At 40.1% G+C, this 26,075-nt stretch overlaps 2 protein-coding genes across 6 annotated transcripts in view; one reads left to right on the forward strand and one right to left on the reverse strand.

Annotated features, from left to right (window-relative positions):
- Window positions 1–757, reverse strand: part of CC2D2B (coiled-coil and C2 domain containing 2B) — a 38,600-nt gene extending 37,843 nt beyond the window's left edge. Inside the window, exon 1 of the mRNA XM_028729818.2 lies at window positions 143–757. The gene's annotated coding sequence lies outside the window, so the exon portion shown is untranslated. The remainder of the gene's footprint in view (window positions 1–142) is intronic.
- Window positions 1–25,686, forward strand: LOC114597345 (uncharacterized). Of its 5 annotated transcripts, XM_077930428.1 has the most exons (13): window positions 58–124; window positions 1,069–1,149; window positions 6,121–6,178; window positions 11,918–11,993; window positions 13,104–13,235; window positions 14,198–14,321; window positions 15,569–15,629; window positions 15,719–15,765; window positions 19,603–19,678; window positions 20,858–20,959; window positions 21,299–22,123; window positions 22,595–22,675; window positions 25,024–25,686. In XM_077930428.1, the coding sequence occupies exons 4-13, from the start codon at window positions 11,985–11,987 to the stop codon at window positions 25,337–25,339; spliced, it is 1,773 nt and encodes a 590-aa protein (XP_077786554.1). In that variant the 5' UTR covers window positions 58–124; window positions 1,069–1,149; window positions 6,121–6,178; window positions 11,918–11,984; the 3' UTR covers window positions 25,340–25,686. The 5 variants fall into 5 exon arrangements, with proteins under 5 accessions (XP_028585664.2, XP_028585666.2, XP_028585669.2 ...); XM_028729831.2 differs by lacking the exon at window positions 6,121–6,178 and having other exon boundaries at window positions 1–124; XM_028729835.2 differs by lacking the exons at window positions 58–124; window positions 1,069–1,149 and adding an exon at window positions 1,180–5,392.
- The last annotated feature ends 389 nt before the right edge of the window (window positions 25,687–26,075 follow it).

The raw sequence follows: 26,075 nt of genomic DNA on the forward strand, positions 1-26,075 counted from the left end.
GGCATGCGCTTGCCGCTCTGACCGGCTGCGGGGCATGCGCAGTCCCGGAGCGTGACGGAGGAAGCTTTACTCGTCGCTGGGTCCGCTCGCTTCTCTCTGGAGAGAGAAAAACGCGTTTCTGAGGGTACGAGCAGCCGCCCACCCGCTTTTGCCGAAGCCGCCACCGGTCCTCTTGCGAGGCCTGGTGAAGGCCGCGCCGCAGCTCGGTTGATTTCTGGGCCCGAAGGGTTCGGTGCCCAGATAGTTGACGCGCCCATCTTGTTTCGGGGCCCGGCGCCGAGGTCCCCAACCTCGGTGTCCGCCGCCGGGGAGCCGGGGCTTCCTATGGAGTCTGTGCCGCCCCCTTTTCTCCCCACCTCGCTTGGGGGGGGGGGCGGGGAGCAGAAACCTGCCCCCCCCCCTCGCCCCGCGGCAGGTTGGTCGGGCAGCTCTTCTTCCTCCAAGCTTCCAGCGAGACAGCTTCATTCTCTTCCGCCAGATTTGCTTCCTGGAAAGTGGAGGTGCTTTGCCGAGCGGCTGTTTAGGGGGGCTGAGAGGTTCAGCTCTATCTCCGCGCCTTGCCAAAAAAAAAAAAAAGCTCACAAGCCGACCAGCTGCTAATTCCTCTAAAACCCCCACCCACTCATTTCCACCTCCTCGAGTGCGTGCATTGAAGACCAAGCAAACAGTGACGGGTGTTTGTTTGTCGATCAGGCTCTTCTTTCCCAGTGCCCCAGTAGAGAGGGGGCAAGGGTCTGGTTTTGGAAGCAAACTGGGTTTATTGGGGGACCCCCGCCCGTTTACCTCCCTGCAGTCTGACCCCCCTCCTCCTGTGCTCTCCTGTGTTCAAAGTAAGGTTGGTGTGGTGGTATGGGGCTGGACTGTGGGGAGATAAGCGCTGGGTGAGGGTTCAGCTCTCCTCTTTGGCAACAAAAGCTAGATCATCTGCTCCCTTGCTTTATTTATGTGTGGCTGGTGAGCTACCACCATTGCATCACACCTGGGCCTTTGAGGGCTCTCAGCTCTGTGAGAGTTGGAGGAAGAGACTGGCACCGGGTTAACGGCGCGGTTCTCTCTCATTTGCTGCAGTGCTGCCCATTTTCTCTGCTGCCTCGCACTCTTGTCCACTCCTGCTTTCACCATGGTTAAGAAGAATAGTATTCCCGCTGGGTAAGTATCCTATAAATATTACATGGAGAGAGGGAGGAAGGGGGCTCTGACAGCCCCACCTGTTCTCTCTTGCTGCAGCACCGTCTTTGCCATCTAACATAAGCTAAGGTAAGTATTTGCAGCAACGTGAAGTCACAGCTTACCGTCCCCCAGGTAAGTATTTTATCCCACCCTGTTTGTGAATGCTCCTCCATCAGCCATAGATGGCTCCTGTTTCTTCTCTCTTGATCCTCAAATGTGTGCAAAGAGGAATTAATTGAAACTACGTTCTTTCAGTTCTGTGACATGGCAGAATAATACCACATCATGTTATAAATGTGGTTTTTATTAATTACATGACATGCAGAAACATATGCTACTTGACTAAGCATGGGCTATTTACATAAGCCCAACTTTACCAAAGTATTATTCAAGTGTGGTTATTTTTAACAGTAGGATTGTCAGCATTGACTTGCATAATTGTCTAACAGTTATTAAACAGTAATTGCTTTCCTTCATCACATTTAGCCCCTAAGGTCCCAATTTTTCTCCACTTTTGTGACATGCCAAAATACCCCAGAACTCTCTTAAAACATAATACAACTTTTCTATGGAAAAGTGCTTTTAAAATGTAGAGATTAGTTTGATAAAGCTATCCAAATATCAAGATAAAATTGAAGTAATTCAGGAAGTGACATTAGAAAAGTAAACATAGAAACAATATTGCTAAGCAGTATTATTTCTAAAGGAGTACTGTTGCAGCAATTTGAAAGCAAAGTTTGTGGTTATGACATATTTTTTAGTTTGCATTGTTCTGCGTCTTCCTCTGTTGCCTCCTGCTCTTGTACACTCTTGTAACATGGCATTAAATTACCAACATAAATTGAGTATGCATTTAACAGACAGTTGAAACATGCATTGATTTTAATAAACAGATCAACTTGGTAGTCCAACCCTCAATAGAAGGATAACTTGGCTGGAATTCTGCATTGAGAACAAAAGCTTAACATTGTAAGGAATTATTGGGAAGTTAGGTACCAATTAAAATAGTGCAAATAAAAGTGAACTGTAGTTGCAAGATTGGTACATTATCTTTTAGGCTAGAACTGGTAGCATAGTAGAGCTTGATTTTTTTGTCTAGAGGCCAATCGTCACAACTTCTTCAGGGTGTAGCTGATAACCAACAGGACTTCACCTCTTCCAGCTTGATAACATACTATGAGAAGCAATGCATAACTATCACAATTGTGCACTGAACTAGGCACAGATAAGTTTTCAGTACTGAAGTTACTATACAATTGCAGCTGCACATTACAGCCTCTGTGCGCTGAGCTGCCTGTGTTGTTGACAGTTATATTAGCCATCTTAGTATATGCTGCTAGATGGAATTCATTACTGGCTGAGTTTACTGGCAGCAGCTGTTCATTTAAGGAGCTGTTACACAACCTGCCATCTCTCATTTGTTCTTCTATGTCGTTGCCGTTCTCTATGCCTTCACAGTACACCCATACAAATACCAGCACTAGAGTTGTAGTACACACAGACTATAGCAGCCCAGATACCTCTTGGCTAGTAGATCCTTGGTGAGGGGTATATGAAAAAAAATGTGATAAATTGGTTGATAGGATTTTATAAAGAATGGACATTGGCTGCTTTTGCTAAGAAGACAGTGCTGGGGGTTTTCAGTTTTTAAAAGGTTTCCATCTCGCCTCTCAGTGGAAGTTTCCGATGAAGGTAACACATTGATTTAAAATTGAACATTAACATAAAAGCAAAAACAACACCAATAAAGAGCATCAGTAAGAATAGAAGCAACATTTTAAAATAGGGAGAAGTATGGCTGTTCCCAGTGCCAAAAACGTAGTGAAGTTACACATCTGGAGCACACCAATGAAAAGGTCCTATCTCTGGTCCAAAGCCAGGTGTAAATGCATAAAGCAGATCAAAAATATAAAATGCATATCAATGGGTTTCCTCCCATGTCAGAGGGTCTTTCACTGATGCTCTCTTTCAAATACCAAATATCAGAGATTGTATTTGTTACAATATGGGCAAGGGTAGTATACCTGATGCCACCATTGCTATCTTTTAGGCACCAGACAAAAGTCATTTAAAAGAATTTTTCTATTCTAAATATGTATGTCTGTTGAGAATGAAGTTCAGTGGAACTTCCTCTTCAGTAAGAGAGTACTGTATAGGATTGCTGTATTATATGACTTAATTGTGTTTTTATCTGCTGCTGCTTTCTGTGTATGTTGTATTACTTGTTTTTATTTTTTGTACCCTGATTTGAAAGTATTGATGAAAAGAGGTGTATAAATATTTTAATTAAAGGGAAATAATTCAGAAATAGATTTACCTTCCCAATATGATTTGGTCCTACAGCATATAAGGCATATTTTACTGTAGAAAAAAAATACTGATAACTTTCACAGTAAGTTGAAGGTTCCAGTTTTTACGTCCTCCTTTAATTGTACACTATAGCTGGACTATTTCAAATTGCACATTGTTATTCTATTTTATTTTGTGTTACCGGAAATTGTTATACCTATAATGAATTTGCTAACAATATAGGTGAATATACATTATCCAAAGTGCTAATACACATTACTTGGAATGCATTGTCATTATATACTTAAGGGATATTAACAATCTAATAAAAATTAATTAAGCAATTCAGATTGGTAAATATTTTCTCTTTTCATATTAGCAAAAATACATTCAACTTAAACAGCTAAGTTATTTTAGGCAGCTAAATAATAAGGAATAGAAAGTGGGTACAGTTAAATGTCTTTGTTTCCTATTGTAAGAAGGAACTATACTTCTGTATTAAAAATGTTATGTTACTTTGCAATTATTCATAAGACACGTAGGCCGCTAGCAAACATTTAAAAATCACTTTTTTGTTAATGAAGCACTTATTTACATAATTTCAGGTGCTTGCATGATCATTCTTTTAACAGGTGATAAATATTATCGATTTCAGTTTGCCTAAATAGAATAAAGACAGATTTCCCTTCCTTCTATTAATTTTTTTAATTGTAGAGTCTTGAGGAGGGCATTATAAGATAGCTCTTTACCCTGAGCTATTTGCTTAAGTGTTTCTCCTTTCATTCCTTATGATTTGAGGGACAGTTGAAATATTCTTTGCTTTGTGTATTTCTGTAACACAGTTTGAAGTATTAAATCAGATGTTAATTGGGGTCACTGCAAGCAGTCCTAAGTTTTTTTCCTATTATGAAAAAATAGCTTTTAACTCAGATGAGGAATTGTGTACAACCATTACAGCTGCTCTGTTTTCCTCCACAAAACTCAATTCCACCTTCACCCCTGTTGATTTTCTCCATCTGACAGTCAACTTTCCATAGGTACTGAGTATTCTCAGGCCTCATTGAGGGCTTTGCCACTTGGGATTCTTTTTTAAAAACATTTTTTATACTTTTGCGAACCATGGGGTTTCACTGAACATGCTGGTACCCCTCTCTTTTTTCTCATTAGTTCCATTTCTGCCATCACTTACTACCTGATCTCTTTGTTAGAGGAAGTGATGAGTGCAACTTAAGTCTGCGTGAGATGGATTTCATTCCAAAGTTTTCACTGCATGAGTGCAATGAGGCAAGTCTCCCACTGAGATGGCATAGTGTTATTGCTGTAGGGTGCCTCACCAGCTCTCCAAAAATTGGGCTCCTTTGTCTCAGCTTAGCTTGCAAATGCTCCTCTTCTTCTTTGGTGTGATACAATTGCAAGAAGGCCTTATAGCTCAGGAAACAGGAAGAAAGGTTTCTTCCTGTTTCCTGTGTTGCCTTGCAGTGGCATTGCACAAAAGAGAGAAAAGGCTGCTTTGGAATGTAAAACATTTGAAACTGTTGGCTTTTCATCTCCATTATAGCATTGAGGTAGGAGGAAAGCCTCCTACCCTAGCACTACAGTGCAAAGGAAGAATGCTGGAACCTTCACTCCTCCTCTGCTGGTCTGTCCCTCTGCACCCCACTCTACTGCATGTGTGCTTGCCTTTATGGTGAACTGTATACCAGCATAGCTGAGTAGGAGAGTGTACACATGTTCTTTGGGCACACCCACTACTGGCATGCAGAACTTGGAGGGGTGGCAGCCCCTAGTGTGGCCCTCAGGGTGAAAAAGATTAGTCACTCTGTTCTAATTGATCCTGTTGTTGTTTAGTCGTCTCCGACTCTTCGTGACCCCATGGACCAGAGCACGCCAGGCACTTCTGTCTTCAATTGATCCTTGACTAATATAATATTAAGTAGGTTTTCACCTATTTAATGTTCAGCATAATTCTAACATTCAGATTGATGCATGGCTCTCAGTGGCGTGAAAGACAGAAATCTTCAGGAAGACGAGACAAATCGTGTTTAAAACGATCAATTATGTTCTCCCCTTAAGGCAGGGGTGTCCAAACTTCTTTCAAAGAGGGCCAGATTTGATGAAGTGAGGGCCGACCATAATTGTTGAGCTTTTTTTAGAAAGTTGTTGAGGTTTTCTTTTTGTTTTTTTGTGTGTGTGTTTTTTAGGATTTTACCCCAGGAAATAAACTGCCACACGGGCCAGATTGAATAGAATGGCGGGCCGAATTAGGCCCCTTAGCCAGACTTTGGACATGTCTGCCTTAAGGGGTCATCCTCAATTCAGAGTAAATCTTGGCAGTTTGCCCAATCTAGTATTTAATCAGGAAATGATACTTGAGGAGATATCTCTTTTCCTCTTGCCAGATGCTTCCTTGTATAGCAAGGTAGCAACAACTAAAACAAAAAACTTCAGCTCTGCATGTCAGTTTTAAGATAATGGATGACAAGGACCTTCCTCACTTTCTTGGAGAATGTAAAGAGTCCATGACAGATGAAGGATTTTCAACGGGGAGAGGACTTTGGTTTTGGTTTATCTGAAACTGCCTCCATGTGGTGAGATGTTTTGTATGCATCACTTCACTATGAGGATCAGGCTCAACTATTTCATTTATCTCCATGTTCACAGAAGCTGGAATGTTTGGCATTGGTGTGGAGACAAAATGTGGTGGGAGTTGACCATCAAGGTGAGGCAGTACATATGAAATGGCTCACTGCATGAGGCTGTTGCTACCAAGGAAGCAATTTCAAGCAGTAATATTATGTGTGGCAGCTATAGTATGCCAAAAGGTGGCAGATACGTACTCATTTTTGCCCAGGACATATTGAGTCAAATGTTTTTAAAAATTGGTTTCATTTTCAGCTTGGGTTCATGAGTATTGCCTCTTTCTCCTAGTATCTTAAAAAATGTTTGGCAGCCTCTTCAACCATTTGAGGTGGTTCAGATATATTTACTGCAGGTTAGTATCAAAAAGCCTTCTGCTTGGAATGCAACTACCATAAAATGAATACAGTAATAAAAATTAACATTCATAAATTTTAAACATGTTTAGTAATAAAAAAGACTTCATAGGATACTTGCATGCATACTTCTGAGGCAAGGTTCACTGATAAAAGAATCTTAAGATGAACCAATAAGTCTTTGAGTCTTGCTTTTATCAAATATCATACTGCTTGGTTAAAGCACAACTTAAATATTAACTCGTTTCCTTGTTGGAAACTCAAGCTGCAAATTTGGATCATAATCAGTGGTTTGGCATGCTGTTTGAATGCAGTAGTGCTTGCTGGATCCCAGTCCAGTTTGGGTAGATGGATAGCTTTACAAACAGAGAATGAAAGCCTATCCCTACGATAAGAGTTTTAGTGTTCAAAGATGGTAAGTATACTTTGGTCAGTGAACAACTGTGTTGCATCGCTATGTGGCAGCAGATAACGCTTGCTTATTTTATCTTCATTAAGTGGTTACATACGTAAACCTTGAAATTACTCCATACAATCTTTGAATTAATCTGAAGAAAGCCCCACAATCTTACGTTATTTGTATTTCAGACAAGCCAATATTTCTGACAATAAAATATAACAATTCTACCACCTCTGTGTCTCTTTATTTCACCTGTCAGCTATACTTTTTTATAAAGTACTCTGAGGCAATTCATTTTGAGAATGGAAGCTGAACCTCACATAGTGGAAAACATTTACTGTAATAAAGGAAATGTTTACCATTTTCCTTTAAAAAAAAAAAAAGCTTAAGCAGTATATAAATTTTCTTTTTTGAAAAATACATTTTACTGTGTTGTTTTTTTGTTATGGATACCAAGCACTGTGTCTGAAAGAGTCCAAATGAGTACCTACTACAGAAGTATTATAGTGTAGCCTTGGAGGGTCACTGTCCATCAGTGCAGACAGTAGTGAGTTATGTCAGCCAATGGTCCAATCTTGAATAAGACAGCTTCCAGTATTCCTAACCTCTCTAGCCACATACATACACATTGAGTGGATTGCTGCTTCTGCTATCATCAGCATCATTTTCAATATAGCTATGGTATGGATTGGCATACCACTAGCAACCAATGAAAACCTTTAAGCTATGGAAACAATCTGCCAAACTGTTGGAAGGTAATGTGGCACTTTCTTTGTCAGCTGTAGTAAAAGCTGGCTAGCAACATACAAAGCTCTCTTCTATTCAGCCTATTAATAATTTCATTATTGCATTTTTATCCTACCTTTCCTTCGAGGAGCTCAAGGTGGCTAGATGGTTCTCTCCCCATGTTATCCTCAAAGTGACCCTGTGAGTTAGACTGGGATACAGTGGCTGACCCAATCAGATCCACTTGGTGAGCTGCATGCCTGAGGTGGGGATTTGAACCCTAGTCTCCCAGGTCCTAGTCCAACACACTAACCCATATCATGCTTAAAGCAAAATAAGTTTATTTTTGAAGCAAGTGCCACTAAGTACAACTTAGGAAATATGCACTATTGACTGTTAGACATAGCGATAAGTGTTCATACTTTGGGAGCATGTATATAAAGCAAGAAATACAGGCTGTGCTATCCATTGCTACTATTAGCAATACTCAATACTATTGAGTTTTGAATAGGGGGGGTATATTTTATCCCCCCCCCCATTATAATTGCTTCTTTCGAAGCATCTTGAAGTGATTTCGAAATACAATGAAAACTTGCATAAAACAACTGGATATCTGAAAACAATTTCAAATGTATACAGAAAACATTAGGGTAGGAATATCCACTCAGAGTAAAAATATCCACTCAGAAAAATTGTTAAAAAGGAAAGTCTTCAAGTGCTGTTGAAAAGAGAGTACAGATGGCACCTGTTTGATATGTAATGGGAGGAAGTTCTAAAGGGTAGGCGTCACCACATTGAAGCCCCAATCCTGACATGCAGAGCAGTTATGATAAGATAGTCATTGATATATAAGGGATGAGAAGATCCTTATGTCAAAGCCTTAAGTGTTGTAGCACAGGTTATAGTTGCATTGCTTTATGCAGTAATGAGGAACCTTTTTCAGCCTGGTCCCCATTCCCTTTGAGGAGCATGCTTGTAGCAGATGGGGCCAGAGGCAAACAATGAGCATAGTCAGAGGCAGAAGAGGACTGGAAATTGTGAAACTTAATTGTGTATAGTAAACTCCTCTCTATGCATTTCCACACCTCCTTCCATCTAGGCAACCAAGAACTATCAAGAGTTTAAAAACATTTCAGCCAGGCAAAAATAATTATGGAGGGTTTGAAGCAGGACCAGTAAGAGGTGTGGTCATGGGAGAGATCTGTGGGCCAGGTAAATAGGTCTTAGGGCTGCATTTAGCCCCTTGGGCTGAGGTTCCCCATCCATGAATTTATCTTAAGCCTGCTCTTTCTTGCTCCGCATTCCTAAAACACTGCTTGCAGTTTTAAATTGGTGTTGGAGGCTAATATGCCTTACACATTCAACAAGAATGAGTTGGAGGTTAAATAATGGTCTTGTATGCCTGCACATGCCCTTGTAGTCATACATGGGCTTATGAAAAAATGGGCAGCTGAATTTTATGATACTGCAAAATATGCAAATGTGCTCTTTTATTTTGAGTAATTTTTCTACTTCTTTTACTCATGAGAGGATAGCCAATGAATTATTTAGGGTACTGAAATGCATACACATCCCTGGAAATGCATACACATTTTCAAAATTACCTTCACATAGATCCATTCTCAATATACATCATATGTACCGTACTTTTCGCTCCATTGGACACAGTTTTTCCCCTCCAAAAACTGAGGGGAAATGTGTGTGCGTCCTATGGAGCGAATGCAGGCTTGTGCCATAGCCGTGCACAACCCCTCTGGCAGGGAGAGGCTGCACGGGGCTATGGCTTCTTTAGCCCTGCGCAGCCTCTCCCGGCAGGATAGATTTTTTTTATTGATTTCCCCGTCTAAAAACTAGGTGCGCCCTATGGTGCGAAAAATACAGTATGTTTAATAAGCAGAATATACATATAGGGACAGGTTATGAAGAATGGTAGAGCATAGTTGTGAATCCCGATTTTTTAAAAGCAAACTAGAGAGCCTCTTGGCTGAGTTTTATGTTCAGTTGCATGCTGAATCCCCAATAATAGTGCAAGAGACAATGAATGTGACATGGTTAAGTGTCCAGGCAATAATGCTTTCTACAGGATAGCTTCACTATCCATGCTTCTATTTTCAAATCCCCACCCTATATCCTGCATTAGCACCCGCAAATGTGAAAAACGTTCCTCACAATATCCACAGTAAAAAGATGCCTACTTTGCACAAAGAAGTATGTGTGCTTCCCTTGTGCTTTTGATGCATATGGCATGCTGAGCCAAGATTTGGCTTAGCATGTCTGAATCTGGCCTTGTGGTTAAGCTCTCTCCTTGCTAACCGCAAACTGTAGCCAAGGTTTGCTCTTAGCCATGGTTTATGCTTAGCTACAGCTCATTGTTTGCAGGGAAAGAGCTTGATCATGAGCTGGGGTTCAGATGACACGTTAAGCCAAACCTTGGTTTAGCTCAGCATGTTGTTGGTGTGAAAAAGACTTAAGAGGAGCAAAGCAGCTGTGAGCTCTGCTGCAGGAGCCTGCACATCCAGCAGTCCCAGTAAGCCATAGTTTGAGGCTACCTATGCAGCAACCCGGTTAGCACAACGTGGGAAGCCAAAGACTTCCATAGTAGCAAGAGATACTCTTCACCTACCTCTCACTTTGCCAGAGGCTTCCCATTACTTTTGCAAGTAAAATTTCTATTTTCTAGTTCCATAATAGGGTATCTCATATAAAATACAAAATTAAAGCCAAAATTAACTCTATGAGTCCCGTGGGTTTTTATGCTTACTATATGTGCTGAATACACAACAGCCCCCTAATGTAACTGGCAACAACATAGAAGCTGCTGCAATATGGATGTGCCTCGTAAAGTTTTTAGGAAGTGATTGCAGACATTGCTGGAGCAATGGTTATTTCTCATATATCAGAGATGATGGCTTGGGATATAAACATGTTAAACCAGCTCACAATTGCTTCCTTCAAACCCTGCCAGAAATAGCATAGGAACAGCCACATCACAGTGGCTCCCATTTTTAAAAACTGCTAAAGATGCATTCTAAGCTTGGAGCATGCCAACCTCATTTCTAGTTCTATATGTTGCTGCATTAAGTAATGTATATTTTAGCTTTGCTTTCAAAAAGAAACTTTTGAAATGATACAGGTTTTTGCCTTGCTTCCAGCCCAGATTTGGACCTATGGCAGGAGATGCATAGGGACAGTGTAGCCTTGTTGACCTTCCTGAATCTCACAATGGCATTCAATGCCATTAATCATATCAGTGTATTCTAGACTACCTCTGTTTGGTTTGTGTGCTTTTTACATAGAAATGTCCTAAATAATTTAGTAGTAGTAGCAGCAGCAGTAATAGATGCCCCATGGAATTAGTAGTAGTAATAGTAGTAGCAAGTACTACTGTATAGCAAAATGTGCTGTTTAGCAACAAAAAACTTGATTATCATCTCACAATAATAGCAAGAGAAAATGGTTTCCTGTCTCACTACATACGTTAATTAACTCAGCATCACTGTTGATTATGTTAACATTTGTCATGGTTTGGGGGAATGTTCACTCTGGGTTTTTTGCAGACATTCTGACCCTACTTTAATTGTCCTTTGTAAATTTTGAAATTTAATTTCTCTCTGATTTCACTGCTGATAATCCTCTTCCCACCTGCAACTGAAGAGAGCATACATCTGATAAAGCAGACTCTCGCTCACAAAGGCTTATGCCTTCATAAATTTCTTAGTCTTTAAGGTGCCTCAAGATTCTTTTGTTATTTGTGCTTTGACAGACAAATTCAGCTGCCCTTCTAGAAACCTAATGAAAGATGAGCACATTTCTATAGGAGAATTTTGAGCTCTCTCCCATTAAAATCAATAGGGCAGGCTTATGCTCTGAGATTTCAGTAAGCATTACATGCTTACCTGTTTGGAATGGCATGACCAATGCTACAGAAAAGGAGAAATCAACCTTCTTAACAATGTTGGATTGGAAATGAAGTGTACACAAATGCTTGCCTACATAGCTTCTGGGGCACAGTAACACTGGCCTGAAGATTACACATACAGCGCCAAGTACTGTATGGTTGTACCCTGAGTTTGGTCAGAGACAACATTATGTTGGGTAGGGGAAGGAAATCCAGAACCTCCTTCCCTTTCTTCCAGCATTAAAGAGTATCTGGATTCAGAACCAATATCAACTGCACCAAAACATATAATTGGTGTGGTATTCTGAAAGCAAGTTTCTGCTTTTTGTACATATCTCTGGATTGAAGTCCTTATGTTTTCTGTAAAACACTGTTGTCATAACCTGTATTTTTCCAATGCATACAGAATTAAATACAACCATATTTCCTCTTTCTTAACAGATGGCGGAATGTATCGCCAATTGGACAACCTATAGCAGGAACCCGGTTCATTCCTTTCAAAGCACCCATGAAAGGGGTACGTATAACATTTTGCTTTCATACATTTATATTAACCACAAAGCATAACACATAAACTCAGGTATATTTTATCTAAGTGTTTGACTTATCCCCCTTTGGATAATCCCATTCAGCACAATATCAGATACGAGCAACAGAATAGTCTTTAAACTACAAGACTATTCTCTTTTAGTATCCTCCTATCCCTGCTCTGTGTTTTGTATGTGGCTCAAGACTGTCATGGTTGTAGGGCAGGGTATTCTATTGTGTTCTGTGTATTGGCCCTTTGTCTCAAAAACCCTGTTTGCCGCTCAGTTGCGCCTGTGAGTTTTATTAACTGAGATTACAAGAAAGAAAGCACTTTCTTTCCAGAACATACAAAGGTCAAACCTGTATCCTATGTGCACCTACATCACACATTTCCATATTTTTCAATGGGTCACATGACACTTCCCCAGGAATCTCAATTTACACAGATTGAATTTGGTCTTGCTTACTCACTCCTTAAGGCTGAGGAAAAGGAAGGGGGTGATATGTAAATTGAACTTAAGAAAAGAAAGGTGAATAGGGGAGAGAATTTTCTTCCAATTGAGAAGTACTGTTTCTTAGCCTGTCTGTACTGGGTGGAGTTGCTTACAAGCTCAAGAATGGGAGGTTTGGTTTGCTATTTACTATCTGATAAACAGCATTGTTACTCAATATGATGCAAAGAGGTGTTTTGAGAAGGATGCTTCAAATGGTGAAACTGTATAGATGTTTACTCCACAATGATCTGCTCCACCTAGATGTTGCTTATCAGTTTCTCTCCAAAGAAGCAGGCAGAAGTTCCAGTAACTTCACTTGTTCAGGTTGTTGCAAAATACCACATGTTCAATTCAGGGCATTTGGGCTCTAAATTAGCATTATCCTTACAGCAGCCAAGACAGAAACCCCTTCAACAACCTTCTGTCTGAATTTTCATATTACCTCTGCCTCCTGTTTAATTTTAGGTAAATAATTTTTGTGCTTCAAAACTACCTGTTACTTTTGAATGCTTCTGTTTCATTTCCTAATTCTGTTTTATGAGTCAGATTTTTCCATTTCCATGGGTACATTTTCTCATATATAATTACTTTTTTCTCCACCCTAGGAAATCAACCAGCGACTGACACCAACTCAAAAGTTCACGCCAAAAGATCTGATAGCTGCAATAAAAGCTCTAAATATAGAGCTTGGCTTAATTATAGATTTAACATATACAACAAGATACTATCATATGAAGGTAATAATAGTAAATTTGTATTTCCGAGTTTTGCTGCGTACTTTCTAATGCTGATCTTAAAACATACCAATTCTCTATGTGTTATGCAGCATTCAACAGTGGAGGAACTTGATGAGCTCCAAATGCCAATTATTTATTTATACTTGCCATCTATGTGCACAGTGCTTTGCTTAGTGTAACAGGATTAGATCCATGCCCCTGAGGGCATTCAAAACAGCAGAGCAAGGGAAGAGAAGGAGAGGTAGGGAGAAAGAGCAAGAATGCATTTAGGCTTCATTACAATAGTATATTAGAATCAATGGGCTGATTCGCTTTAGTGGATTATAGTGTGACTGAGTTACATCAAACACTTAGACTGGTAGTGAGACATAGTGACAGGATTATGAGAGGTAAGATTTGCCAATTTGAAACCAGGATCTTTCTGTTCATTGATTTTAATCAAATTATGAAATGCCTATCACAATGAAATTCCAAAAATGTTGGAAACGGAGAGAAGCACTCTGATTATATTTTCAGCTGACATCTGTTTATGTGTTGGCGGATGATTATAATGATGCCATGACACTCAAACCTTTGAAACTGGATACTTAGCCACGTCACTATGTCATATGTTTAAAACTCTATAGGCCTTTCTCCAAATATGATCTCATGGGGCAGGTTTCCTGTCAGATCTTGTGCAATAAATAAATAAATTGCAGTGCAAGGAAGACAGATGACACAAAAGTGCTTGGAGTTGTTGCAATCACATTCCCTTTCTGAGTTTGGGGATTTGTACCAACAGTAATTATGACTGATGCAAGAGTGTTTTGAAAAATGATTCACCAGACATAATTGTGCACTTTCAGCTCCTACAAAATGAACTTTATTCAGAGCCAATTTTCAAAAGTTGGATCAATCTTAGAGATATGCAGTGATTAAATTACAATTTTTTGCTACAAGTTTGTTCACCTTCTTGTTGATAGGATTTGCCTAAAAATGTGGTCTATAAGAAGCTTTATACTATTGGATTTGAAGTTCCAGATGATCCTACTATTCTACAATTCAAAAAATTGGTCAGAAAGTTCCTATGGGAAAATGCAGAAAATGGTAATTAACAGTAATTTTCATTTTGTAAAACACTTGACAGTATTTGTCCGTATATGTATAATTTACTAATTGCTGTTGGAATCTGTGAATACGGATTCACAGTTTTCCAATGTAACAAATCTGGAATTTTACAATGTTTCCATTTCCTCCCGTACTAACAGTGCATTTTTCAATAAGAAAAGTCAGAGACACTAAATACATGCATTTTACATATTGTGTAGTTTGGCCCAGTTTCAAATGAGGTTTGCTACGCAGCATGAGACTGCTATTCAAGAAATACAAATACAAAGCCCTTTTGTGCATGCAAAGCTGTTTGTGTGTTTATTTGGATCTCGGCTATTGTGTAGAAACAATTCCCATTAAAAATGTGCATCCACGTCATTGTCTCAGTCCAGAAAAGTCAATCCACATGCATTAACAGATTTCTGCATAGTGTGGATCAAGCTGCAGGGAAAGCCTTGCATTCAGTAAGCAATTCTTCGGATGGAATTCAATGTCACGCTCTTCCAAATGTTCCATCTGCACAAGCATTGCAGCTTGCCTTGCTGGATGGAATGATCATCCCTCTCCTCCCCTGCATGCTGTTCTGTGAGTTCTCCTGACCCCCCCCCCCCAGAACGTTTCCATGTGCTCTGGCACTCGTCACGGTGTCCCGTTGTGCCAGTAGTGGTTTAGTCATGCTGGCCACATGACCAGGAAAGCTGTCTGCGGACAAACGCCAGCTCCCTTGCCCTGAAAAAGTGAGATGAGCGGCACACCCCATAGTCGCCTTTGACTGGACTTAACCATCCGGGGATCCTTTACCTTTTTTTACCTGATCTCCCCACCATGCCAATTTCATGTGATGGGGTGGGCAGAAAGGTCCATTGCAGAAGGAGAAGTCCTTAGGTGAATTCTGCTCCATGTATAGTGCGTGCAGACTACATAAGATGCCATCTCAGTCCTAACAATACTAATTACTAGTTAAGCAGAAAAGGAGGGAGAAGTTGGCTCAAGACTGTCAGCTTTCAGAGTCTTCATCACATCTTAGAAGAGGTTTTGCAAGTGAAGCAGAGTGCAAATAGCCATTTGCTAAATTTGTGGTTCTCTAAGTAGGAGCCAATACATTCAGCATTAAGGGATTAAAGATGCACTACTGGACCAGTTCTGCAAACAGCAAGAGTCTTTGCAAAACCTCTTTGTTTCATTGTGCACTTACTGTATTTTTATATTCACATTCTTTTATTTTCATTTTGCTTTTTAAATAGCAAAGCTCATAGGAGTACACTGTACTAATGGAATTAATAGAACAGGTTATCTTATCTGTAGGTAAGTATCATATAAAATATTAAACAGTTATTTTCAGTAGAGTGATATGTTCTGCTTGGTGATCTGCATCTGTGCATATATTCCTTTAGATACCTTATTGACGTTGAAGGCTGGGATCCAGAAACAGCAATCCAAGGTATTTGTGTTCCCCTTGATCAAAAGTCAAGGTTTTGCATGCACTTTGTTGTTATATCAGTTGCCATAGCTGGGATCCAAAAGGCTGCCCCCCAAAAGCCACAATCATACTGAGACTTTTGCAACCTCCTTTCTTTGTTTAGTTTTATGCAACTCAAAAAAACTTCTCCTGGAGGTCATAGGAGCAGCAGGATGCTATACCAAAAGTGCAAAATTACAATCTCTCCATATGTGCACAGAAAACTTTACACTTGTGTAAGGGAAAATAGAGCCTTCTTCATGTGATTTGGCTTGTGTAATGTAGCTCATGATAATTCAGTCCTGGCACTGTCTGTAAAATGTCTGTAAATAGTTTTAATGTGTTATTTTGTGGAGTTCTCATTTGCATGATCACCGTGATGTGAACCATGCAGATACTGGATACAGCAACTTCCACTGTCTCTGACTTCAGTATATATTTCTAGACATGTTAGAGACCACAGTGGTGTATCTAAAAACTCAAAGTTTCAGGTTTTTATTAAGTTACTCATCAAATGGATAACTCTCATGCCTAGTGGGGTGGGGTGGATGTAATAAGCTGTTTTTGTGAGAGTCCATGACATTGGTTAAATGAAATGACAAACCATAATTCATTGTTATGAGAATGAGCCTTTCTGATCCTTGGGCTCATATATTCATTTTACCTTCTACTTTGTACATGAGGAATAGGTCAAAAACCTCTGCTTCAGTAATCATCAGATGCCCTTGTTACATCCAAAGTAGGGAACTGCCGTTTGTTCCAGCTGTGGTTTTCTCAAGATCCCAAACAACTGCAGTTAGTTAAAAAGAAGGATGATCCTTCTTTATAAGAGTTTAAGCCTAATTAGTTTTAAGTAACCCCAGTTAAAACAAACCACAATTCCTTGAGTGTGAATGAAACAGGGAACTATGGTTAATGCTAAAGCAGAAGTTTTCAATTTTCTTAAGCAATTGATGGAGAAGAGGTAAGGATGAGGGTGGAGTATGTGAATCAGAGTCTCCTGCTTGTCCATCTTCATAATGACAAACCATATATTGCAGCTGGGCACAGTTTATTTTTTCAGAGATTGAAAATATTCTGCTTATAGCAGCAGTGGCAAATAGCACCCACTAGACCAGTGCAGTGTAGTAACACTAGCTCTCTGAGAACCATGCTTGGCAAATCAAGAGTCAGCCTTGGAAATACACATCCCCACCTCATACCTCCTCTCCTTCTTTGGTCAAATTCTCCCTTCTAACTACAGTTCCAGATCACAGTTAAATTAGAACCCTGGTTAACCTTAACAGCAGTTAATATTGGGGTCAATTAACTGCTTTATTGTGGTTAAAGAAGGAAGGAAGGAAGAATTTGTCTTAGTAAGAGGCACTGCGATGAGGTTATCTCTTGATTTGTTAATTACAGTTTATTTTGTTTTTTGTTTATTATTTGCATTTGTCTGTCACCTCATAATACAAGTTCTCTAGGCCAGAGGTAGGCAGATGGTAGTTCGTGATCTACTAGTATATTTTTAAGTTATTCAGATCCACAAGCGTTTCTGAGTTTTATCCAACACGGCTGTGGCACCAGCAGAACAGGCTTCTGGCAGCACAGCATGACTTTCCCTTCCTCTTCTCCCACCTGCAGCTGCCATGCAGCCTCAGACTCTGGACCAGATGTTTAGGGAACCCTCTGGAGCTTATTTTGGAGGCATGCATAGGGGATGACAGGAGGGGAAATGCCTGTTGCACAAGGGGAAATGTGTTTGCACCCTCTGTCTCCCAGTTATTTAACAATGGCATCAACAAAACAAATTTTGCCACCTAAATTAGGCAGCAGAAGTTAGAAAGCTAACCAGGAGGTAATTTTTGTGTGAAAGTGCTGTGATCTAATTTCACTTCTGATACTGGCAACAACTTCCTCGGTTCAGAATATGCTCAGAGGCACCCTGTTCTTTAATTCTAACTTTGTGTCTTTGCACATGAGTCTGGTTGTTAGAACCTGGGGCTCTAGTAAAAAATGAATTAGATCTAAGATGTCTTCCCCCTCACACACCACAATTCTAGGCAACAGTTTATAGAACAAATAATATGTCAACACCAGCCTGATGCAGTTATTATCGTGTTGTGTTGTTGTGTTGTTGTGCTGTGCTGTGCTGTGTTGTTTTAAAACAACATTATTCATGTTGATGAAACCAAATAAGTTGGGGGAGGGATCCACACTTCAGAGTGACGTTGCAGTCTCCTTCTGGACTACCTTCCCGGATCCCCAGTCAACTCCTACATAGAGGCTGTGAGACAATCTAGCAGGGTTCCTACAATTTAGCACAAGAGGAAGGGAGGGAGGAAGGAAGGACTAGATGACTCAGAAAGCAGCAGGGAGAACAATAGTCCCAGCAAACTTCAATCATATCTTTAAATAGCAATGGGCCAAGCCAGCCAAGCCCAAGGTCAGGTGAAGGCAGAGGACAAAGAAAATCAGGACCTTGGATAGCTCCAAGCAACCCTGCTCTGCTAAAGCTCTCTACTACATAAGGTAGCTATGAGAAAATATACTAGCAGGGAGAAAGCCACCTGTAATGTGGCTGTGCCTCCCTGGAGGAGCAGTCTGGGTTGTTAAAGGGCCTTGTTTGATTTTGTAGTGTTTGACTTCTCCTAACCTGGGGAGGAGATCCAGCAGGGGACTCATCAGCTGAGTCCAAGGATGGTGACAGGGCTGTGTCCACTGACCAGGAAAACTAATGGTTCTTCCTCTCACTTCTTCCCCACCCCTGGAGGAAGGGACCTCAACCTCATCCTCTACCATGCACTGCAAGGTTCCAAGCTGGGGGGGGGGGGTCATAACAATGCGATGCATTCTCTCAACCAACATTCTAGCAAGGTGGTATCTACATTCCTATCTAGGGAAGAACTGTTTTAAATTGATGAACAGAATGCTGTGTCCTCAATGTGAAACATGATGGCTCTATAAATATCTAAGGAAGGTCACTCCCACTCAAAGGGTGGCTGCTGTGACTTGACTTTGTCTGCCTTGGCCAGACTTTGCTGCTTGATCTGACCTTTCCCATTGTGAGCTTGCCTTTATCAAATAGTACCTGCTTTACACCCAAGCCTCAAGCTCCTATGGAAGCCAGAGGAAATAGCTCCTCACTCAGTCACTGAGGAATCAACTTCAGTGGCTTTTTGTGACAGAACACTTCAGAACAGAATTTTCATGCAGCCAACTCTGCTATCACTGGACATTACAAAATTAACATCTTTGCATCCTCTGATGGGAAACTTTGGCAAATGGGCTTTCCAGAGAGTTGTTATCCATAGATGCACTGCTTTTCAAAGTCCCCAACCTAGATGGCCTCCTGCACTCAAGGAAAGAAATTCTGTGCTCACCTGTGACTCTTTGTTATTTTAAAGTAAAGGAGATTAGCTAGGCCCCATTGTTCAAGCTGCTTCCCTGGGAGAGAATAGCTCCTTCATTTTCCCCCAGCTTAGCTGTTTGTGCTCCTATCCCCTTCCCCCCTCATCAAAGCAAGTATCATATCCACAGGGAATCTCATCAAAGATCTAAAATGATCCTTGAACCATCTACCTTTGCCTTGGGATCGGGAGGGTAGGGGTGGACCTGCAACCTCTAGAAGGAGACTGCCTCCTCTTCCTCAAGGCGTGGAAATTTCCCCAACTTAGCTGGCCTTCTTCACTTGAGAAGAACAGAAATGCCCATGATAAGTATAACAGAATTTGTTCCTAGAACAGAAATGCACTGCAGTTTTTGAACCCCTATCAACAGTTCCCTCCACTGTTCACAAAATGGCATTCCACACAACTAATGTTTGCAAAATCTGTTTAGCTTTTGGGGAGGCTCGTGGTCACCATATTGATGGGAAAATATACCTGGCAGATCTCAAAACACAGCCAATGAGAAGGTAAGTAAATACATAGCTTTTCATTGCTAAATACATTCCATTTCTGTTATTCTGTTATTCTATACAAGTTCAGTGTTTCCTTCTTCAGACTTTGATTGTGATAACAAATATGGTACTTTTGTCATGGATTCTGCTCCATATTGATTCAGAGCAGACCTCAGTGTATGGTTAGCAGAGTAAAAACTTAAACACAATGCAGGGTTCCCAAAAAAGAGACCAGAGGCAATCAACTTCATTCATCAGAACTTTTTACTACTGAAGACAAATGAACTTTATGGTCACAAATCCATAAATTTCAGGATTATCACAGACCATAAGAAATCGAGTTGCAGCAGACTTAATTTAAACTTACAATATGACTAAAACCTCAACACTTAAGCACAGTGCTTTTTTTCTGTGGGGACACGGGTACACCTACCCCTAAACATTTTGTGAATCTTAAGTTTGGCCTCATTGAGGGGGCAGTATTTCAATATGAGTAGGAAAATGAGAGTACCCCTAAACATTTTTTAGAAAAAAGGCACTGCTTAAGCATACTGTGTACAGAGCAGAAGAAAAGAGACAGGAAGTGAAAAAGAACAGAGGAAAGAAATAGGCTCCTTCTGGCCTATTATTATAATCAGCATGACCTTGACAGAAAGAGATAACAGAACCCATTTAAACCAGCTGTTCAAACTTCTGCTTGTTTCTAGGCAGAATAGAAGCTTGCTTGTTAGCTAGAAACTTCCAGCTTGTATCACACAGAGAAGCTTCCAGAATCAATAGAAGCTTCCTTCTTGAATCAATAGAATAGGAAATATCTCTACACTTAGTTTAAACTGATAATTTCTGTACCAAAAAAAAGATATTAAAAAATGCAAACCTGACAACTTTTTTGTTCACTTCCTGAATATACACTAAATATACATTCTGATAAACTGATAAGTAAAGAGTAGCATATCCTAATATGAAATCTGGGTGTCCTACATGCTGATTAAGCACATCTGTCCCGTGCTCATAAAAATACAACTGCACAGCAAGAGCCAGCTTTGTGAAAGTATAAACATAGATTTACATACAGGTGTGAAACCGATAAATATGGTTGAAAACTTCCTCCTTTGTTCATTATAATGTTGCTTTGTATTTTTCCATCAGTAACTTCAGCAAACAATTAATACATTCTGTTTTGACATTTTCTAGCAATCTTGGAATGAATTTATGGGATGCTGATGGAGATATTGCACCTCCACCAAATGATATTGATGGACATATTGATAGATTCCCAAATGAAGAATATCCTAGGTAACCTGCAGAAATTCATTTTTCTTAAGTAGAAAGTAGAAGTATGAAAAATATTGTCAGAACAATGAAATCTGTATAGTTCTATTGTAATGCTTACAATTAAGCCATAATTTAATGATAATTAGGTTTTAAATTGTGGAAAGTACAGTAAAGGTCAAAATAATTGCACTCAAGGATTTCTTCTATAATGAAAACTGACATGCGAACATTAAAACTATGACCAAAAATATAAATTGTAAATGTGATACTCTTAAGAGATGAGATATTTCTTTACACTTTGGTTTTATCTGCTGGTTTCAATACTTGCCTTTCTTAAAATGAGAACCCTTTTCTTAACAGGCCTGGGAAAAGAGTAAGAGTTTTTGACTATGGCCACAATGAATTACCAGAACAGGTTCAATTGAGAGAGTTCGATTTCATTAACAAAGGTCCAGGACAACGGCGAAAACCGTATCATGATCACCAATTTCAAGATGATTTGCAGCCACTAGTACAAATAAGTCAAAGGCATTTCCCTGACCGCCAGTATTATGATGATGACTATCAAGAAGAAATGCGCCTGATGGATTTAAGGGGCTCAGAACATAGGCTGAGTCCTTTCCATGATCAGTTTTCTGACGACTTTCCAGGAAGGGCATCACCAGAAGATCTTAGTAATGTGGGTCATGATCAGAGGCAAATACATTTTCCTGACATCCCTGTTCTCAGAAGTATGCTGCTAGATACGGAGGTTGAGGAGGGCCATGTGGAAAGGCGGAGACCATTTTATGAACCGCAACCTAATGATGGCTTTCAACCACACGTGCAGTTAAAAGACCTAACATTCCACAAGAGATCTCTGCAAAGACTTAGACGTTTTCATGACTGTCCCCCTCATGATGATATGCAGCCACCAGTAGGAGACTTTGAGTTTGTTAGTAGGGGCCATGGACAAAGAATGGCACCTTTCCCCGACCACCAGCATCACATCGATGACTTACAAAGCGAGGTGCCACTAGAAGATTTTGATGATAGAGATTCTGGATCCAGATGTAGACGTTTTCATGGTGATCAGTCTTACAGTGATATCGCTGAGGAAACACAACTGAAAGGTTTTCGAAATAGGGGACCTTTTAATGACCACATGCCCCATGATGATGTGCCATGTGAAGAATATTTAGAAAGGTAAGAATTACCCTACTAGCTCAGAGTATACATCTCTCTAGATCAGTTTCCTGTGTTTGACAGTAGCTGCTATTAACTAATACAACGGAAGAACAGTACAAAGCGGTTAGGAAGACTCCTTTTCCGTTTATGTACTGCTAGATTTCAGATTTCTGAGGTCAAGGAGCCTGATATCCTGGCTATTTTTGATATTCCCATCTACAGTGGAATTCTGTAACCTAGCCAGATTAGCAAATTATAGTTATGATAATTTATTGTATTTATGTAATTGTGAACACGAATACTGGTGAAAATTATCAAGTTTCAGATACTGTTTTTTCTTTAAACTCCATATACAATTAACTTTCTGACTGTATAAACTTCATATTCCATATATATTTTTAATGTTATGCTAATTATTATATATATTATTTATACTCAGAATCCTTCTTACTTTCCACTATTTTAATATGTCCGTTTTGCTCCTTATAGAGGTCATCCTTTTCTTTCTCATGAGCACTTCACAGAATCTCCTTTACTTCACAGAGAAAATGATTATAATAGAGATTGCAGGTAAAGGCGTTATCATGGCACTTATACAGAGCATGTCACTGATTCACATTCAAAAATATAAACTAAAAGATTGACATTTTCTAATAATATACATACTCCTGCTTTGTTTTTGCAACAAGACAGTTTCCTGTGGACATAATACATCCTTTCATAGAATTACTTCATTCTTGAGGAACTCAGCTTTGAAAATAAAGATTTTTCTTTAGAGGCTGGAGCAGGTACAACTTTTGGTTCCCTCTTAGCTATAATTAGGAGCAGCCTCTGAAATCACACCCTACATCTCCTCCACCCTCTTCTCAGTTCCTTTCTCCCACCGTGGCTGCTGTTAAGCGATACAACAGCACAAACTAATTCATCGGTTCCAGTTTAAAAAGGATTTTGATCAAGATCAAACTCTGGCTTCAAATTATGCTTAACTGGAAATCCAGGTTAGAATTAGATGTGGTTGGGGGTCAGTTCTAATGTGTCCCTTTTGTAGTTAAGGTATTGGAGTAGTATGTGCATCCAACAGAGGAGGGTTTGGAGAGAATCCTGCAGCTGGTTTCCTAGTATGTTAACTGTGGGTAGGAGAGAGGTAGCATTGTGTCTCCAGATAGCATTAATTTTACTGGGGATAATTGGACTCAGAATTGTAGCCCTAAATAAGTTTTCATTTATTTCTTTTTAATGATGCCCTCTTAGAATTTGGATGGCTTATCAGGATCAAGTGGCAGTGAAAGCAATATAGTTCCAAAAGTCATATAGCTTTAAAGGAAATCACATCATCACATCAAATGAGGCCTTAGTAGAGAAGGCCTGAAGTAACTGATCCTTAGGGTATATATCTGGTCAGTGTGGTGTGGATTCATGCTGCTGACCATAAACCTGTTTCTCTGCCTGTGTGATATATAACATGTAAAGTAAAGGTTAAGGAACCCCTGACCATTAGGTCCAGTCGTGGCCAACTCTGGGGTTGCAGCGCTCATCTCGCTTTATTGGCCGAGGGAGCCGGCGGTTGTCCGCAGACAGCTTCCGGGTCATGTGGCCAGCATGACTAAGCCGCTTCTGGCGAACCAGAGCAGCGCATGGAAACACCGTTTACCTTCCCGCCGGAGCGGTACCTATTTCTCTACTTGCACTTTGATGTGCTTTCAAACTGCTAGGTTGGCAGGAGCAGGGACTGAGCAATGGGAGCTCACCCCGTCGTGGGGATTCGAACCGCCAACCTTCTGATCGGCAAGTCCTAGGCTCTGTAGTTTAACCCACAGCACCACCCGTGTCCCTGTATATTATAACATGTAACCTACCGTATATTATTATTTGTACAGCAGAAAGTCAGGAAGTAACCATTTTCGATTGCAACAATTCATTATAAACTAAAGTAATTTACACTGAGATGAAGTAGCAAAATAGTTAAGTATTTGTGTTTGGGGATATTCCTGTTGAGACAATGTGTTTGATCATATTCTTAGGAAGATATTTGACAGTCTCAGCGGAAGACAGAAGGGGAAGCAATAAAAGGGGGGAAATCCTAACCCAGTCCGGTGGGGCTGAACAGACGTGGCAGGGCCACCACTACATCTGCAGCCCTGCCATTCATGGTGGCCGGGACAGAAAGTAGGGGCAGGCAGATCTCTGCATCGACCTGCCCTCAGAGCTCTCTCCTTTGGGGCTATTTGCCAGTGGGACGGGGATCCCACTGGTGGTCCTTACATTTGCCTGTTTGGTAGGCAAAAAGAGAAGGTCTGCACTGACATTGTGATGCTGGCATCACTCCACAGGCAGCAGGAGCCTGTTGGAGCAATACCTCCACTCGGTCCAACCAACCACACCTCCAGACCAGGACAAAGAGGCTTTGGATTGCTCTGTATCACACTTCAAAACACTAATGCTGTATTATGTCACCACAGTCCAAAATTCTGAGTGGGGTGGATAGACACAAGGGTCTCAGCATGCACGAGACTTCTTGTTCTCACATAGCATGATCATCTCACTGTGTACACGGATCATATTTCAGAAGAGACCCCTGAAATCTCTTCTTGAGCCTTGTGTGCAGGTATGAATCTTCCTATGCATTGGGACCTATACTGGTAACATTTTTCCTGTGAAATGTATTGAAACTAAAAAGCTTTTAGGAGGGAATTTCGTTATCATCACTTGGAGGAGTACACCTTTTACATTTTTAATTTGACAGGTTCCTTTCCAAAGAAAGGAAGTATTCAGGAAAATAATGCATATTACTTATGTTTCAATGAGCAATTCATAGCTCTTTTTGTAAAGTGCAACCTTTTATGCTTGTCTCTCCTGTCTTTGATGACTGCCTGATCAGGTGAAGAAGTTTATAATTAATAATTGTTTTCACATTATAGGCCTGATTGCCCTGAAGATTACAGGAGAAGCCGTCCTTCTAATGATGAAATTAACAAAGGAAGAAAAACCGGATTTGTACCATATCCCTCACACCCAGTAGATCACTCTTCATCCATGCAACAGAAAGTTAGTTCAGTTTCAGTGGACCCTGGAAGGGAACTTCAACATAAAATTACAAGGGAGACAGAGCAAAGGCAAATATTGCCTGTAGTAACAATTGATTACAATTATGGTTTGCCTTTAGACTATGCATCTGAAGATGACGATAGATCACACTATGATTTACCTCCAAAACAGCACCAGATTTGGAAATGAGCCAAGTATGTGTGGCCATGCATGTTTACTCATTATCCCTTGTGCGGGGACCAAACCTTTTCTCAAACTGAAGAAGCATATCTTTAAAAATTACAGCACTCGTATCAGTAGTAAGACTAGTTTCCACAAATGTTTGGGGTTTTTTACATGTAGATAGTGGTACATTTGTTATGTGTATGTGGAGACAAATGTCAAACTTCTGTAAATAAAATAGTGGTTACCTATAGTGAAATTGGAAGACCGCAGCTTACAGCACCACAAAAGCTGTGTTCGTCTCACTTCCCCTATTTTGAAATGTACATATATTTCAACTTATGAAATGTGTAATAAAATAATTTAAAGACAAAGACTTCTCTCAATAAACTTTTACTATGAATTTGAAAGGAAATACACTGCAAAATGGATTAATCCGTTCCAGACTTTTAAAAACAACCCCTAAATCAGCAATTTAACATGAATTTTACTATCTAACAAGACCATTGATCCATAAAATGAAAGCAATAATCAATGTACTGTACTATAAAATAAATAAAACAGTATTGTAGATGATAAAAATAAAAATTACAAAAAATTCTTACTTGCACTGATGATAGTCATTGTTTGGATGGGAGACTTTTATTCATTTCCGCAGTCACACAATCAATCAATCAATCAGTAGCTGAACTTGGATCCACACAGATCCACCCCCCCCCCACGCTGCTGTGGGAAATGCTCCCTAGAGCATGCGTCTCCCACA

Source organism: Podarcis muralis, chromosome 6 (assembly GCF_964188315.1).
Source record: "Podarcis muralis chromosome 6, rPodMur119.hap1.1, whole genome shotgun sequence".
Classification (NCBI taxonomy): domain Eukaryota; kingdom Metazoa; phylum Chordata; class Lepidosauria; order Squamata; family Lacertidae; genus Podarcis; species Podarcis muralis.

Coding starts and splice junctions, on each gene's coding strand:
- LOC114597345 (XM_028729831.2), top strand. CDS start 1,121: ATGGTTAAGAAGAATAGTATTCCCGCTGG. Junction 13,236..14,197: donor CAAGATACTATCATATGAAG/GTAATAATAGTA, acceptor TCTTGTTGATAG/GATTTGCCTAAAAATGTGGT. Junction 22,676..25,023: donor GATTATAATAGAGATTGCAG/GTAAAGGCGTTA, acceptor TTCACATTATAG/GCCTGATTGCCCTGAAGATT.